Here is a 12,066-nt window from a genome sequence, read left to right as displayed (position 1 = left end):
ATCTCTGCGTACACCCGCAGTCCCCATCTCAGCAGGCCCCAAACTACGGTAAAGCTTCTACAGGCCATGAAGAATGGGTTTGACTCTTGTCACAAGGGAGAGTCCCTCCATGGGGTTGGAAGTAGACAAAACAACAGGGTGGCCAGGGGCATCTGTAAAAGATGTTTCAGAGCAGCCTGGGCTTCACTATGGTTTCAGCCCTGGTACAAATCCTAGATGGTGCCATTTGTTTAGCCAGTTTCTCCAGTTATGTTCCAATGCTAGCTTTCTTGGTTTCTACAGCTTCTTGGCTTCCAGAAGTAAAACCAAAAAAAAAAAAACCAAACAAAAAACAAAACCCAATAGACACTCCAAATCCTTTAAAGTGAACAAATAAATAATAAGAATATTTACATGAGTATGTCACATTGCTTTCCAGCATGACCTGATGAACGGAAAAACCTGGAAAGTGCCCTTGCCCTGGCTCGTGGTCATCAGGGTGAGCTACCCCTGGGAGCTGATGGATGGAAGGGTGAGGTGGGAATGAGCAAAAATGCCTAGTTGGGGCCTCCCTCTAAGTCCAGGAAGGCAGAATGGGCAGAAGGCGCTGCGCTGTCCGTAGATCAATTAGGTTTCAAACAGACAGACAAACCTCAGTTCTCCCAACCAGGCGCTGCAGAGAGATCAGGTTACTGGATGAACAGCTCCCGGGGACGCTGGAGGCCTTCTCTGACTGCCATCATGCTGGCATGATGGCAACATTAGAGTCTCTGTCCCAGGGAATACAAAGCTCTTGAGTCAGCTGCTGGCCTTGAACCCCTTTCCAGACAGGACCAAGAGCCGAGGTCAGGAATGGTGCCCTCTTCCCTGAACTACGTGACAAGAGGGATGTGGAACTCGTTTGTATCGAAGATCAGGGGCCTCCTGGGAGGGCTTGGGTCCCTATCGGCCTTGTGGAGCAGCTTGAACAGCCCAGTCCCAATGTTCATGGGGATCCCCATGATGATGCACTCGGACACCCCTGAAACCAACCAGAAAGGAGATTAGAGAGCTTCACAACACACGGTCGGGTTTTTAGGACAGTGACTGCTGACTTAGGAGTTAGAAACTGCGATTTGAGTTCTAGCTCCCACAAACTTCAGCTGGTCAAAGTGGGGATGGAGGCCTTCCGCCTCATCTATCACATGGAGGTGACTGCTCCTAGGTGGGCAGAGGGAGCTCCCATACCTGGCGGGGAGGGCGGTGCCTGCCCCCAGCTCAGCTGGCTGGAGACTGAGCCCAGTTTTCTCCATGTGAGCCAAAGGCACTCTAGGTATCGCCTTGGCTAGGGCTGCATGTAGATAGTAAGGATTTGGAATGATGCTTAGGAAACCCAACTGTGCCACCTGGGGTTTCCTTAACTTAGGGCCTAGAAAAAAAGCAAACCACAAGGGTGACTGTACCAGGCCGCATGGAAGGCTCCGGGGCAAGCACCCCTGTGGCAGGGTTCGCCACTGGGTCTTGTTCTATTGTAAGAAGATGCAAATCCCCCTGCAAAGAGCAGCAGCAACTTGTTCCCTGTGCTCAGGTGTCGGGGCTAGAAGACTCCTGAGCCTTGGAGATCCACAGCTCTAACTGGAGACACACAGAAGGCAGGGTTGCTTATAGACTGACAGGGGCCACGTGAGGATGCAGACTCTCCAAGTTCCACTTCAGCTTTGTGAGACCCAAAGATTAGGCTTTGCACCAGACTTCTGGTTCTATAACAAATGTGTACGTACTATATTCTGGGCTTTGTGCTTGTTGAAGCAAACCACCAAACTCAACTGGCCCACAGTGAGGGCCGACACAGAGGACCAGGAGGGGAAGATTTCAAAGTGGCATGGGGTGACTGTGCCAGGCCGCATGGAAGGCCCCGGGGCAAGCACCCCTGTGGCAGGGTTGGCCACTGGGTCTTGTTCTATTGTCCAGCAGGATTATTTGCCAAGCTCTTACTTTTGCTTTGGCCTCCTGTCTCCTGTCTCAGCTCTGCCACTTGTCTTTCCTCTCACCCTTCATTACCTTAAACATGTGTAATTTCTCCTTTCCTCTATCTGCAACCTGTGTTTCTTTTAAAAGGATAAAGTTGGCCTTAGGAGCAGAAAATGGGTGTGTACTCTGACTGGGGCCCACCTGACTGTCACCTGTCTGGCAAATCCACGTAAGAGTAGGAAGGGAGACAAGAAATGGCCTCTGGGAAGCAGAGCTCTGGTGGTGGGGACTGTGGCTGGGCTTGGAATCCCTGGTTGAGCTGCTGAGTGTGTGAGCCTGGGAAGGCTCCTGAGCCTACCTGCCCCAGCCTCTCACAGGCTCCCACCGTGGGCCTGCAGGGTCTTGTCTCGGCAGGAGAATGGCTAGAGTGAAGTGGACACTCAGTGTAGGACTTGGAAGAGCCGGGTGGCAGCAGGCACCACTTATGACAGTTCCCCTCATGCTCCCTCTTTCCCAGACCCCCGTCAGAGATGAGCTATGTGGCAGGACATGAGGCCAGTACAGGTGGGCTCGACAGCAAGCAAGCTAGTTCCCTCCATCTTCTCCCTTGTGGAAGGGTTTAATACCTACACCTCATGCAGGTGCTGAGAGACCAGCATATAACAGGCCTGGCACAGGATTTTGACAAACATAAATGGCACACCAGCAGCCCTTCCTAGGGTCAGGATGGCAAGAGCACCTGGTGCTGCCCCTCCTGTCAGCCTTGGCATCACACAGAGGATGCAGAGTGGCCGACTACAACTCCAAGGGCCATAAAGTTCCTATGTGCCCAGGGCCAATCTTTCTTCTTGGACTCAAAGCTGTCTGTACTGGCAGAGAAACTATCTGTACTGCCTCGGGGGATGCGGAATGCCATAGTTAGTTCCAATTCTGTGACCTGTGACTTTATTCTTAAAACAAAAGCTCTGCCTACTTAGTTTCTTCCTGTCCCAAGAAGCCCCAACCATAGTCTAAGTCCTAAAGAAGAAAGGCCTTTGGTGGTACTCCTAGGAATAGCAAACCTACCACAGACGGAGTCCTTCTGCCCAAAGTAGGCAGCGTCAAACAGATGGTCAGCTGTCTTCTCAAACGAGGCCAGCATGAGCACACTCTCCTTCATCTTGGCCAGACCAAACCTAGTTATGCCCAGGACTTCACCCTGAGATGAGCGAGAAAGAGTCAGAATGGCACTAATGCCATGGACAAAAGCTCAAAACCAAACCACATCCACTGTGTCCTCTCAATGGAATAACCACAAATCAGGCACACAGCTGTTCATGTCACCGTCTCAGGTTTGAACAGGATCCTAACAGCTATCTGGCCCACCTATGTCCCACTGAGGCCCTTAGTCATTGACAACATGGATTCTGACACTCACAACCAGGTGTCGCTGGAAGAAAGAATTAAGAACTGAGAACTAGAATTAAGAATCTAACTTTAAAAAAAGACTACTTCTGAAGATATTTATTATGGCTCAAAGAACTAAAACTCAACTTAAAAGCCTCACAGTAGGGACAAAGTTGAGTAAATTTGTGTGCATTCATTCAAAAGAACATTGCACCACCATCAAAAAAGGATACTTATAAAAATTATTGTATGTGGAAGATATAATGTTAAGTAAAAAATCAGGATAAAAACGGCACCCCCACTACTTACTGAAACTATGTAACATGATATAGACTAAGGCTGGAAGGGAAGAATTAAAAATGACAGCCTTTACAGTGTGGTAGAAAATGGGTCACTCCCCCTACCTAGTTCCCATTACATTGTGATATGGTTCAGGTTGTAGGGGAAGGATCACGAACACCTGCTGCCTCATGGCACTGCAAGAGGGAAGACATTTTGTGTGAAAAGAGAAAAAAAACCCAAATAACCAACCTGCATCCCTCAGCCTCCCAATTCAGATCCTGTCACCTTATCCTTTACCTGGAAATGGCCACAGACAAAGTGTGATTAATGGGTTTAACGGGGAAGGAACGTCCCAGTTTGCCACAGAAATCCCTGGGCTTTTGGCAATGGCCAGTTTTGCTTTATGATAGAATTCCTAAGAACATTCTGCCTAACACCATGAGGTTGCAATTTTCGTACTGGACTTGGACCAGAACATCCAACCAGAACCGCCCAGCTTCAGTTTTTAGGTGATGGTAACATGTTATTTTCTATCAACAGTGGTCAACACAGCTGCATAGTCTACATGTCTTAGAAGCTCAGTAGCTTTGTTCTCCAGAGACTGGGTCTCCCCCACGAACCTTGTAGGTCATCAGGTCAGAAAGCAGCATCACATGCCTCCTGTCGATGCTCATGCCGTGGTTCACCATCGTGTACTGGATTTCATTGATGATAGTTGTCCGGGCAGCTTCGATGCCCAGAGTTTTCTCCACCTGCAGAGAGCCAGGATGAGTGGAAGCAGCTGTGTCTGGGATGCTACTGTAACTTCTCTCTGTCCTCCCCTGCTCTGGAGGTTTACAGCAAATCCTGTGCCCAGAATTGGGATTTCTGAGCAATCTTTAACGTTAGACCCAGAGCAAATGGCAGAGCCAGAGAAGTGTGCCACGAAGCAGCTGAGGACCTGCTGGCAGTACTGAGAGAGGACGACTGTCGGGTGACCCTGGGGGTGAGCTGTACCTCGTATGTGTTATTGGAGGTGGTTCGGGTGCCCTTCACGCCGTGGGTGGCCATGACTGCCCGTAGGTTATCACCCTCCACCAGGAGCTTGTACTTCTCCTTTCCACTCTGCTCGTCGATGTGGATAACAGCTCTGGACACTTCTGGGATGCCTTGCACAACCACCTGGACCCAAAGACAGGAGGCTGGAGACCCCGCAGTGCCCATGGCTTCCCCCAACCCTGCAGCCTCAGAACCACAGTGGCCGGGAACTGGGAACATCACGCCCTGGGCTTGTCGCCTTGACCGTCCTGTTTCCCAATGGTGACTACCAGGAACATACTAAATCTAAAAGTGCCTGTCACTGTTTCAGGGGTCAGGGAGGAAATGGAAGTTCAAGGGACTGTGTCCCATTCTACCATCAGTTTTATGAAAGAATAGAGAGAAATCTAATAGGCAGAGCTGGTGAGGCTGTGCTCAGGGAAAAGAACTGATTCTTTGAGGATATGGCAAAGAAGAAATGGGGAGCCACCCTCAGTTCTCAGTGGTGACAAATTTCTTAGGGTTTCCTGATACCTGGGTATTCAAGTCAGAGGTAAATGTAGTCTCTGTCTTTACAAATCTCCAGGCATTAGGCTGGGTGGTGCCCAAAGAGGTGCCTGTGCTCTCACCTTGGGGAGATCCTCTTTCAGGAACTGGAGCACATAGTACATGGAGCTTTTGCTGTTCTCTCTGGGGGTGACACACACCACGGCCTCGCCGTGAACGGCCACATCCCCGGGCTTCACACGGAGCTTGGACATGCAGATGGAATATCGCACCGTCTCAGCGTTCACCTGCAAGGCGGGCCGGCCGTGGGCCACACACCCAGGACATTACTCATGGGTTTGGAGGCTTCCAATTCAGTGTTTTTCAGCCTTTTTTTGTTTTTGTTTTTTACCATTGCCCCTCTAAGCAGCTTTATTTTTTAGTTACTTCACCCCCTCATTAATCTCTCTTCTTACCATGAAATTTGAATATCAGACATATTGTGTATTCATGTACTGTACATATATCTGTGCTTCACTCATAAAAGATTAGATATTTCCCCACGACCCTTCTCCAACGAACCAATTTCTGCCTCACTGGAAATGCATGCTCACTTCAGAGCAGCCCACACAGGCCCTGAGGGAGTTCCGGGAGGCAGGAGGTTGGAGACCAGGACAGTTAAAAGTGTCCATAAGGCCTCCCCTTACCTGTCCTCACCATGCCTGCCAGGGTGCTATACCCCAGCTCTTCTGGTAAAAGAGCTGCAAGGCAGGTGGCCATAGCCAGGCTAGAGCAATCGACAACCTGGAGAACTGGTGCCCGATTTTGGAATCAACAGTCATAAATGGGCAGACAACACATGAACTTGGTACTTGCAAGAATGAGCTGACAATGTGTTAAGGCTGGTGTAGATTTTACCTGCCTAAGAGAAAGAGGAAGATGGCGGAAGTTACCCAATTTGCAACCCTGCCTCATTCAGTTGTTACTGTACAGAAACACCAATAATAGTAAGCTGGTCAACCCACCCATCCAAAGACATCTGCTGAGCCAGCCAGGCACTGTGCTGGGGGCCCTCAGATGGGATGGGCAAGATACAGCGGGCCCTACAGTTCTGGACACTGTACTACTGTGCCACAGTGACGGCTACTGTGGCCCACACGACATTAAAACTAATGTCCCAAGTGTCTTTAGATGGCAATGTTTGTGTCAGGGTCAGGTTTACAAAGAGAGGATTTAGGTTTAGGACAGGAGACTCCACAGTGCTTCCTGAGCTCGCTTAGCTCTTGCTCTAGTTTATTAGTGCCTGTCTGGGGACTAACAGAGAATGACTTCCTCCACACATTTAATTACGTGACTCACTTCCAGTCTCAGAAGTCTGATCCGTTCCAGGGAGAGCTTGACGAGAATAAAGCAATCATCAGGAAGAAGCACTTCTTCAATATACTCTGAAATCTGCAGTGTCAAAGATCAGAGCTTATTAGTCACTTTCCCCTTGCCTAAGAGCCTACGCTGCTGGAGTTTTTCTTTTAAGGACACAGACTTTTAAGGATCCATCATCGTTTATGTTGCTGTCTTTCACGTGGCCTGTGGCCATAACAAGCCACTACTTCAATTTGACTGTGCCCACTGGATACACTAACTGGTAAATCCACTGCAACACCTCCTTGCAACACTGCTGATCCGTCTTGTTGTCAAGAGGGACTTTTTACCTCTCCCAAGAGGGTTTTCTCAATTCTCCCTTTCACCAGGCGAGCGTAATCTGCATCGTCATCCTTGTCTAGCTGTGCTGTGATGATTGGAGTGCTATGTACAGTAAAGGGAAAACGATTTCAGCACAAGGAATGAGCCTGTTTCAAGACCACTGCGTTGCTAAACCTGGGTACTATTTAGAATTGTACCGTTAAAAGCACTGGTAATTTATTGAGTGTTTACTGATGTCAGGCATGCTACTGAGGGCTTCACAGACATTCCTACTGAGATTGACTATTTCTAAAGCTCATGAGATAACTACTCTATCAGTGAATGAAGTGACTTCCAGAAATTTCTTCCTGCCCAGGTGAAGCTACCTCTTCCTCTGGTCCTAATAAGTGGTTATTTCAGTTCTGTTCCCTGAGTAAGTTGACCCTTTGTGTATTACAGCTTCTTCCACTCCTCTCTTCCACCCCCATTACCTCTTTGCCAGGACACCCCCAGCTCCTCCAATTACTCACTATCAGCTTCTGTCCTCACTGTTGCTGAATACATGCCCCTGGGAGAGATGTGACCACCCCAGAGGAGGTGGGCAGAGCTCCTACGACCCTGGACATCTACAGTTGCTGTTCTAGAATCAAGTGCAGGTTGCTTCCATTAAGGCTTCTGTCACCATTTTGTTAGATTATTGGTGAATCATGGTTTTGTAATAGAATACATTGTAATGTATTTCTTTTCTAGTCTCAGATCACCTACAAATCCTATCATAAGATCACCTGGGAATCACAGAATATGAACACAGCCCCAGTGGTAGACTCACCAGTCAGGCCTAGTTAGGCAGGGCATAACATCAAAAATTTGAAATACATACTGACACACTGTTTAACATTCCCTTCATCATTTATGTTGCTGTCTTTCACGTGGCCTGTGGCCATAAAGAACCACTACTGCAATTTGACTGTGCCCAGTTTCCACTTATTTTTTTCCTTGAGTGGTTTACAAAACCAGTAAGATTAACATAAATACATCACCCAGAGTGTGAAGTCCTGCCAACTAGAGCATCACATGCAACTAGAGTACCACTGTTTCTCAAGAAACATGACAGGCAGTCTGAGAATCAAAGGCAAACAGAGATAGGGCACCTGATAGCCTTGGAAGCATTGATGATCTCTTTGATTCGGGGCACACCAAGGGTGATGTTCATAGAGGCTACACCTGCAAAATGGAAAGTCTTCAGGGTCATTTGGGTGCCTGGCTCCCCAATGCTCTGGGCACAGAGTGCACCCACTGCAGAACCTGGCTCCATCTGTGCCCTGGAAGAAAGGATACACATGACAAGTCCAGCAACAGCTGGGGAGAGGCTTCTGATTATCTTCTTTCAACAGAAAAAATACATATGCTTTTAGGGACAGGGAGGAATTGGCCACAAGCCCAGCTGTGCTTGTGACAGAGGAAGGATGTGGCACCATCAGCATTAGGTGCAGACGGGGGAATGCGATGCTCAGAGGGGTCTGATAATGACAATGAACACAAGTGTGGCTACTTGTGGTCAGTGTGTTATGGCTGAGCCCACACGTCTACTGCCTGGATGATCAAAGAGCTCTGCTAAGAAATGGTACTGCAGGCAGGCAGAGAAGTGGGCACCTGCCAGATATACTGATAGCTTCTCTGTGGGGAAAAGACACTTGGAAATTTCTTTGCAATTATTTCCACATCTTGGAGAATGCAGCCTAGCTGCCCACAGGAACCTCTAGATAAGAGGTGATGGAACCTGCTCAAATACTGGCAGTGAGTGAGTAGGGCTGGGAGGGACTTGTACCTGAGAGATGAGGGGAGGCACATGAGAGGCCCATGTGACAGCCCACTGGCTAAGGGAATTAGCATCCCTACCTCATATACTTGTCCCTACAGGTCTCCAGGAACTTTTCTATTTGGGTGGGGGTGATCCGGTCCAACTGGTACAACACTCGGGGCTGGGAGAACAAAAGCCAAGCGCAGTTAGGGCCAGCAGCACCTGAAAACACCCCGTGTCCGGACATGTCTGGGAGGCCATTACCTCTGTTGTGCCGTTATCATTGATGCCGTACTTATCTCTGGTTTTCTTTATCTTCTCTGAAACCCCTTTAATGAATTTTTTTATTTCCTGAAAGATTACACAGCAAGCATCAGTTGTTTATTTCTCAGTAATTTGGATGACAGCACTTGTTTTATAAACTTCAGTAATATGATGAGTCCATCATAGTTTAGTGATAGCTAAACACAAACTATAAACTATATATAAATAGTTCTACTACAAAGTGTTTCCCTAGGACTACACTAGACCATCTACACCCTGCAAACATCACTCACTGGTCTGCGTGTTTCTAAGGCTTTTTAACTCCAACAGTGCTTTAGCAAGAGCGCATACCAGCCCCTCCTGGCCCTGCTATAGACAACCCCTACCCAGCACGTGGGGGCCCCACCAGGCTAACTCCTTATATCTGCTTGCCGCTGTTTCTCTTCTGCTCTCCAGGCCTACCATGGTGCCTACAGTCACACAGCTCACAACAGCTGTAACTGAACCATTTATATGTTTAGTCTCCAGATCTATTTTGAGAGTTTATTTTGAAGTTATGATCAGTTTAAATACAAGCTCAAGCACAGCTCTGTAGACACTACATAGGTTTCAAACATGCCTTCAGCTTGCCTTCACTTCCAAGGCAACACTCCCCAAGCCTTGCTTCTCTCTCTCTGACCCTCACCTCTGTATCACAACACCCCCGCCTCCTCTCACTCTCCCTTCCCAAAACACAATCTGTAAGGATTCCTGAAAACCACTCTCAAAGCTAGGAATGAAACACCAATATATCTGCTATTCCCACTGTATGTAAGAACAGCACCTCAAGCCCTGGGGTGATGAAAAAATGGAACAAAGAAGGTCAGGAGTACTTCACGGGGAGGATCCACAGGGCAGGGTTAGAGGCTATGGATCTAAGTTTCCTGGTACCAAAAGGGGAAACCCACCTGCTTTACTATTTATAGTATCTGTGAAGTAAACCCAGCCTTGAGGTCACTCCTAGAACCAGGTTTGACCTCCCGAGGAGTTCTTTCAGAGGCTGTGGTGTGCCTCAATGAGCTATGCCTATCAAAGTCCTGCTCCCAGGCAGCTGCACATCACGTGCTGTGGGCCTGACTCAGAGCACTTCGTGGGTGAGCTGAGCTGTGGCTCATGCCATGCAGTAGCGGCAATCCTTTAGAGACGCTGTAATGCAGTCCTTGGGACTGGCAATCAGCTCCTCTGGGTTGATCCAGGGGGGTTTTGAGAATATGGGAAAGAATGGATAGACTGTACTTCCTCTCAGCACCCCTCCAGGAATATCATTTCCCTCAATTTTGGACAAACCAGGGTGGCAGTGAGCTTGACTGGCACTCTGGCCAACTGCAGGCATTCAGCTGCTCTGTGTGGTTGGCAGAGGAGAGATCCACACACATGGACGGCCCAAGGGTGGGCTGTGTATTGTGGTGGTGCAAACCTCATGCAGTCTTGTTTCTTGACTCCAAGGCAGGCTGAGACCCCAAGGAGGAGAGCAGCATGCTCTGCCCAAGTCTACTCAGCCTATATCACACAGCTGAAAATGCCTGTGTTTTGTCTAAAACAAATGTTTTAAAGCAGATTGAACCAGAAGCTCACTTTTGCAAAAGTAAAATCCTATCAGACTCCCACAGAGAGCTTCACACTTAACAGCACTGTTCTATCCTAAGCTTACCAAATTAAATCTCTTCAGTCTCCTATAGCCCACCTTGCAATTTCTAGTTATTATGTGTTCTGATAGAAAAACATTAAAACTTTATGTTCTTATGTTTAAATAGCCTTAGCATCTTGTATCTACACAGTCCATGGCGCACAGGCCCTTCCCAGTTAGCCACTGCCTAGCTCTGCGGGACCTCCCTGTGATGGGCACAGCATGGCATTAGCCTCATCACTCTAGAGCAGAGGGCACCGAGGAGCTCAACGAGACTGGGGCTTGGTGACAAGCCTTCCCATGAAGTCACATCTTTATCCAAAGACTGCTCTTGGGGCAGAGGTTTCTGCAATGTCATCTTAGCCCCCTGGGAGTTTCCAACCATCTACTGGAACCCAGGTAACAAAGGGGCTGCCTGAAAGGCACATCACACCCTGGCTATCCCTTGTGCATGAATGCAGCCTTCTTCTGACTGCCCTTGTTGGCCAACTCTACTTGCCATTGAGTAAGTGTGGAAACACACGGAGGGTTACCGTGCTGCTCTGTCATCATTCTACACAGAAAGGACACTTAATAATTTGTGAGAGCTTGAAAATTCTTGAGACTTTTTTAAAAGAGAAACTCTCTAGATTTACTCAATAATCATGAATCTGAGACCACATTTTCAGATATAGTCAGTTACTGCAAACTGGAGGAAGAAAGCACGGCAGGCCAGGGCAGTGGAGCGGTCTCTCCAGGCGGCTGTGCCTGACAGGGAGAGTGTTCAAAGGCATTAATACTCACTGCCATGACTTTTTCCCTCCATGTTACTCAATGTGAAGAGCCTCTTTTCACACTGGTGATTTCCTCCCCCAGCCTACTTTCCTAGCTGTGGTTATATCCTTTAGAGCAAGGTTCTGACAGCCCCTCGGCCCAGATGTTGCCATCCGACTGCCTGGTATAAAGGGCTACCCCACCTGCTGGCACAGGGAGAGAGCCTATCGCTGGCAGACCCAGGGCACTTTCATCTGTGAGGAACCTGGCACACACAAGGAATAAAAGAGCACATACCCAACACCATTCCCCAGCTTAGGCACTGGAAAGCTGGCTTTGCTGATAGGGATGACTTTCCTTTCACAAATTTTAGGACAGACTTTTTGAAAGGTTAAAAAAAAAAAGCTCATTAAGAATTCAGCAGAATCAACCCATGCACACTAGAGGCAACTCACAACATGGCAACTGGCAGGCAATTAATCACATGATTAATCAGCAGTTAAATTCTCACACTCACTCCACAGCACATTTGTGAACATGGACATCAAATTCTGTAGGCCAGGAGCTGCCTCTGTGGCCTCAGTTCTGGCATGGGTTAGGGGTTCAGGGGCTAGCCTGTGCTGGCCAGTGGATTTTAAACCCTCTCAGCAAACGCATTCATTAGACTGTGAGCCACCGGAGGGCAACAACACATTTGGTCGTCACCTGTGCCTCAGGATCTGCAGGGTGGGTGACATACTGAGGGCTGAATGAGTGCTCACTGAATAAACACATCTTGCTGGTCAGAGTCAAAGGCAAGGAA

At 48.4% G+C, this 12,066-nt stretch overlaps 1 protein-coding gene across 2 annotated transcripts in view; it reads right to left on the bottom strand.

Annotated features, from left to right (window-relative positions):
* Window positions 1-344: 344 nt before the first annotated feature.
* The window catches only part of POLR3A (RNA polymerase III subunit A), a 41,129-nt gene continuing 29,407 nt past the window's right edge, over window positions 345-12,066 (bottom strand). For both annotated transcript variants that reach the window (XM_073240744.1, XM_073240745.1), the window contains 10 exons: window positions 8,846-8,932; window positions 8,680-8,762; window positions 7,932-8,102; window positions 6,810-6,903; window positions 6,460-6,552; window positions 5,244-5,408; window positions 4,594-4,758; window positions 4,218-4,349; window positions 2,995-3,127; window positions 345-1,000 (listed from right to left, as the gene is read on the bottom strand). In XM_073240744.1, the coding sequence (XP_073096845.1) occupies window positions 852-1,000; window positions 2,995-3,127; window positions 4,218-4,349; window positions 4,594-4,758; window positions 5,244-5,408; window positions 6,460-6,552; window positions 6,810-6,903; window positions 7,932-8,102; window positions 8,680-8,762; window positions 8,846-8,932 (1,272 nt within the window). In that variant the 3' untranslated portion in view covers window positions 345-851. The remainder of the gene's footprint in view (window positions 1,001-2,994; window positions 3,128-4,217; window positions 4,350-4,593; window positions 4,759-5,243; window positions 5,409-6,459; window positions 6,553-6,809; window positions 6,904-7,931; window positions 8,103-8,679; window positions 8,763-8,845; window positions 8,933-12,066) is intronic.

The sequence above is a fragment of the Manis javanica genome, chromosome 7, assembly GCF_040802235.1.
Source record: "Manis javanica isolate MJ-LG chromosome 7, MJ_LKY, whole genome shotgun sequence".
In the NCBI taxonomy this organism is placed as follows: Eukaryota; Metazoa; Chordata; class Mammalia; order Pholidota; family Manidae; genus Manis; species Manis javanica.
Note: the sequence above shows the minus strand (reverse complement) of the source record. Positions and strands in the feature narration are given on the sequence as shown.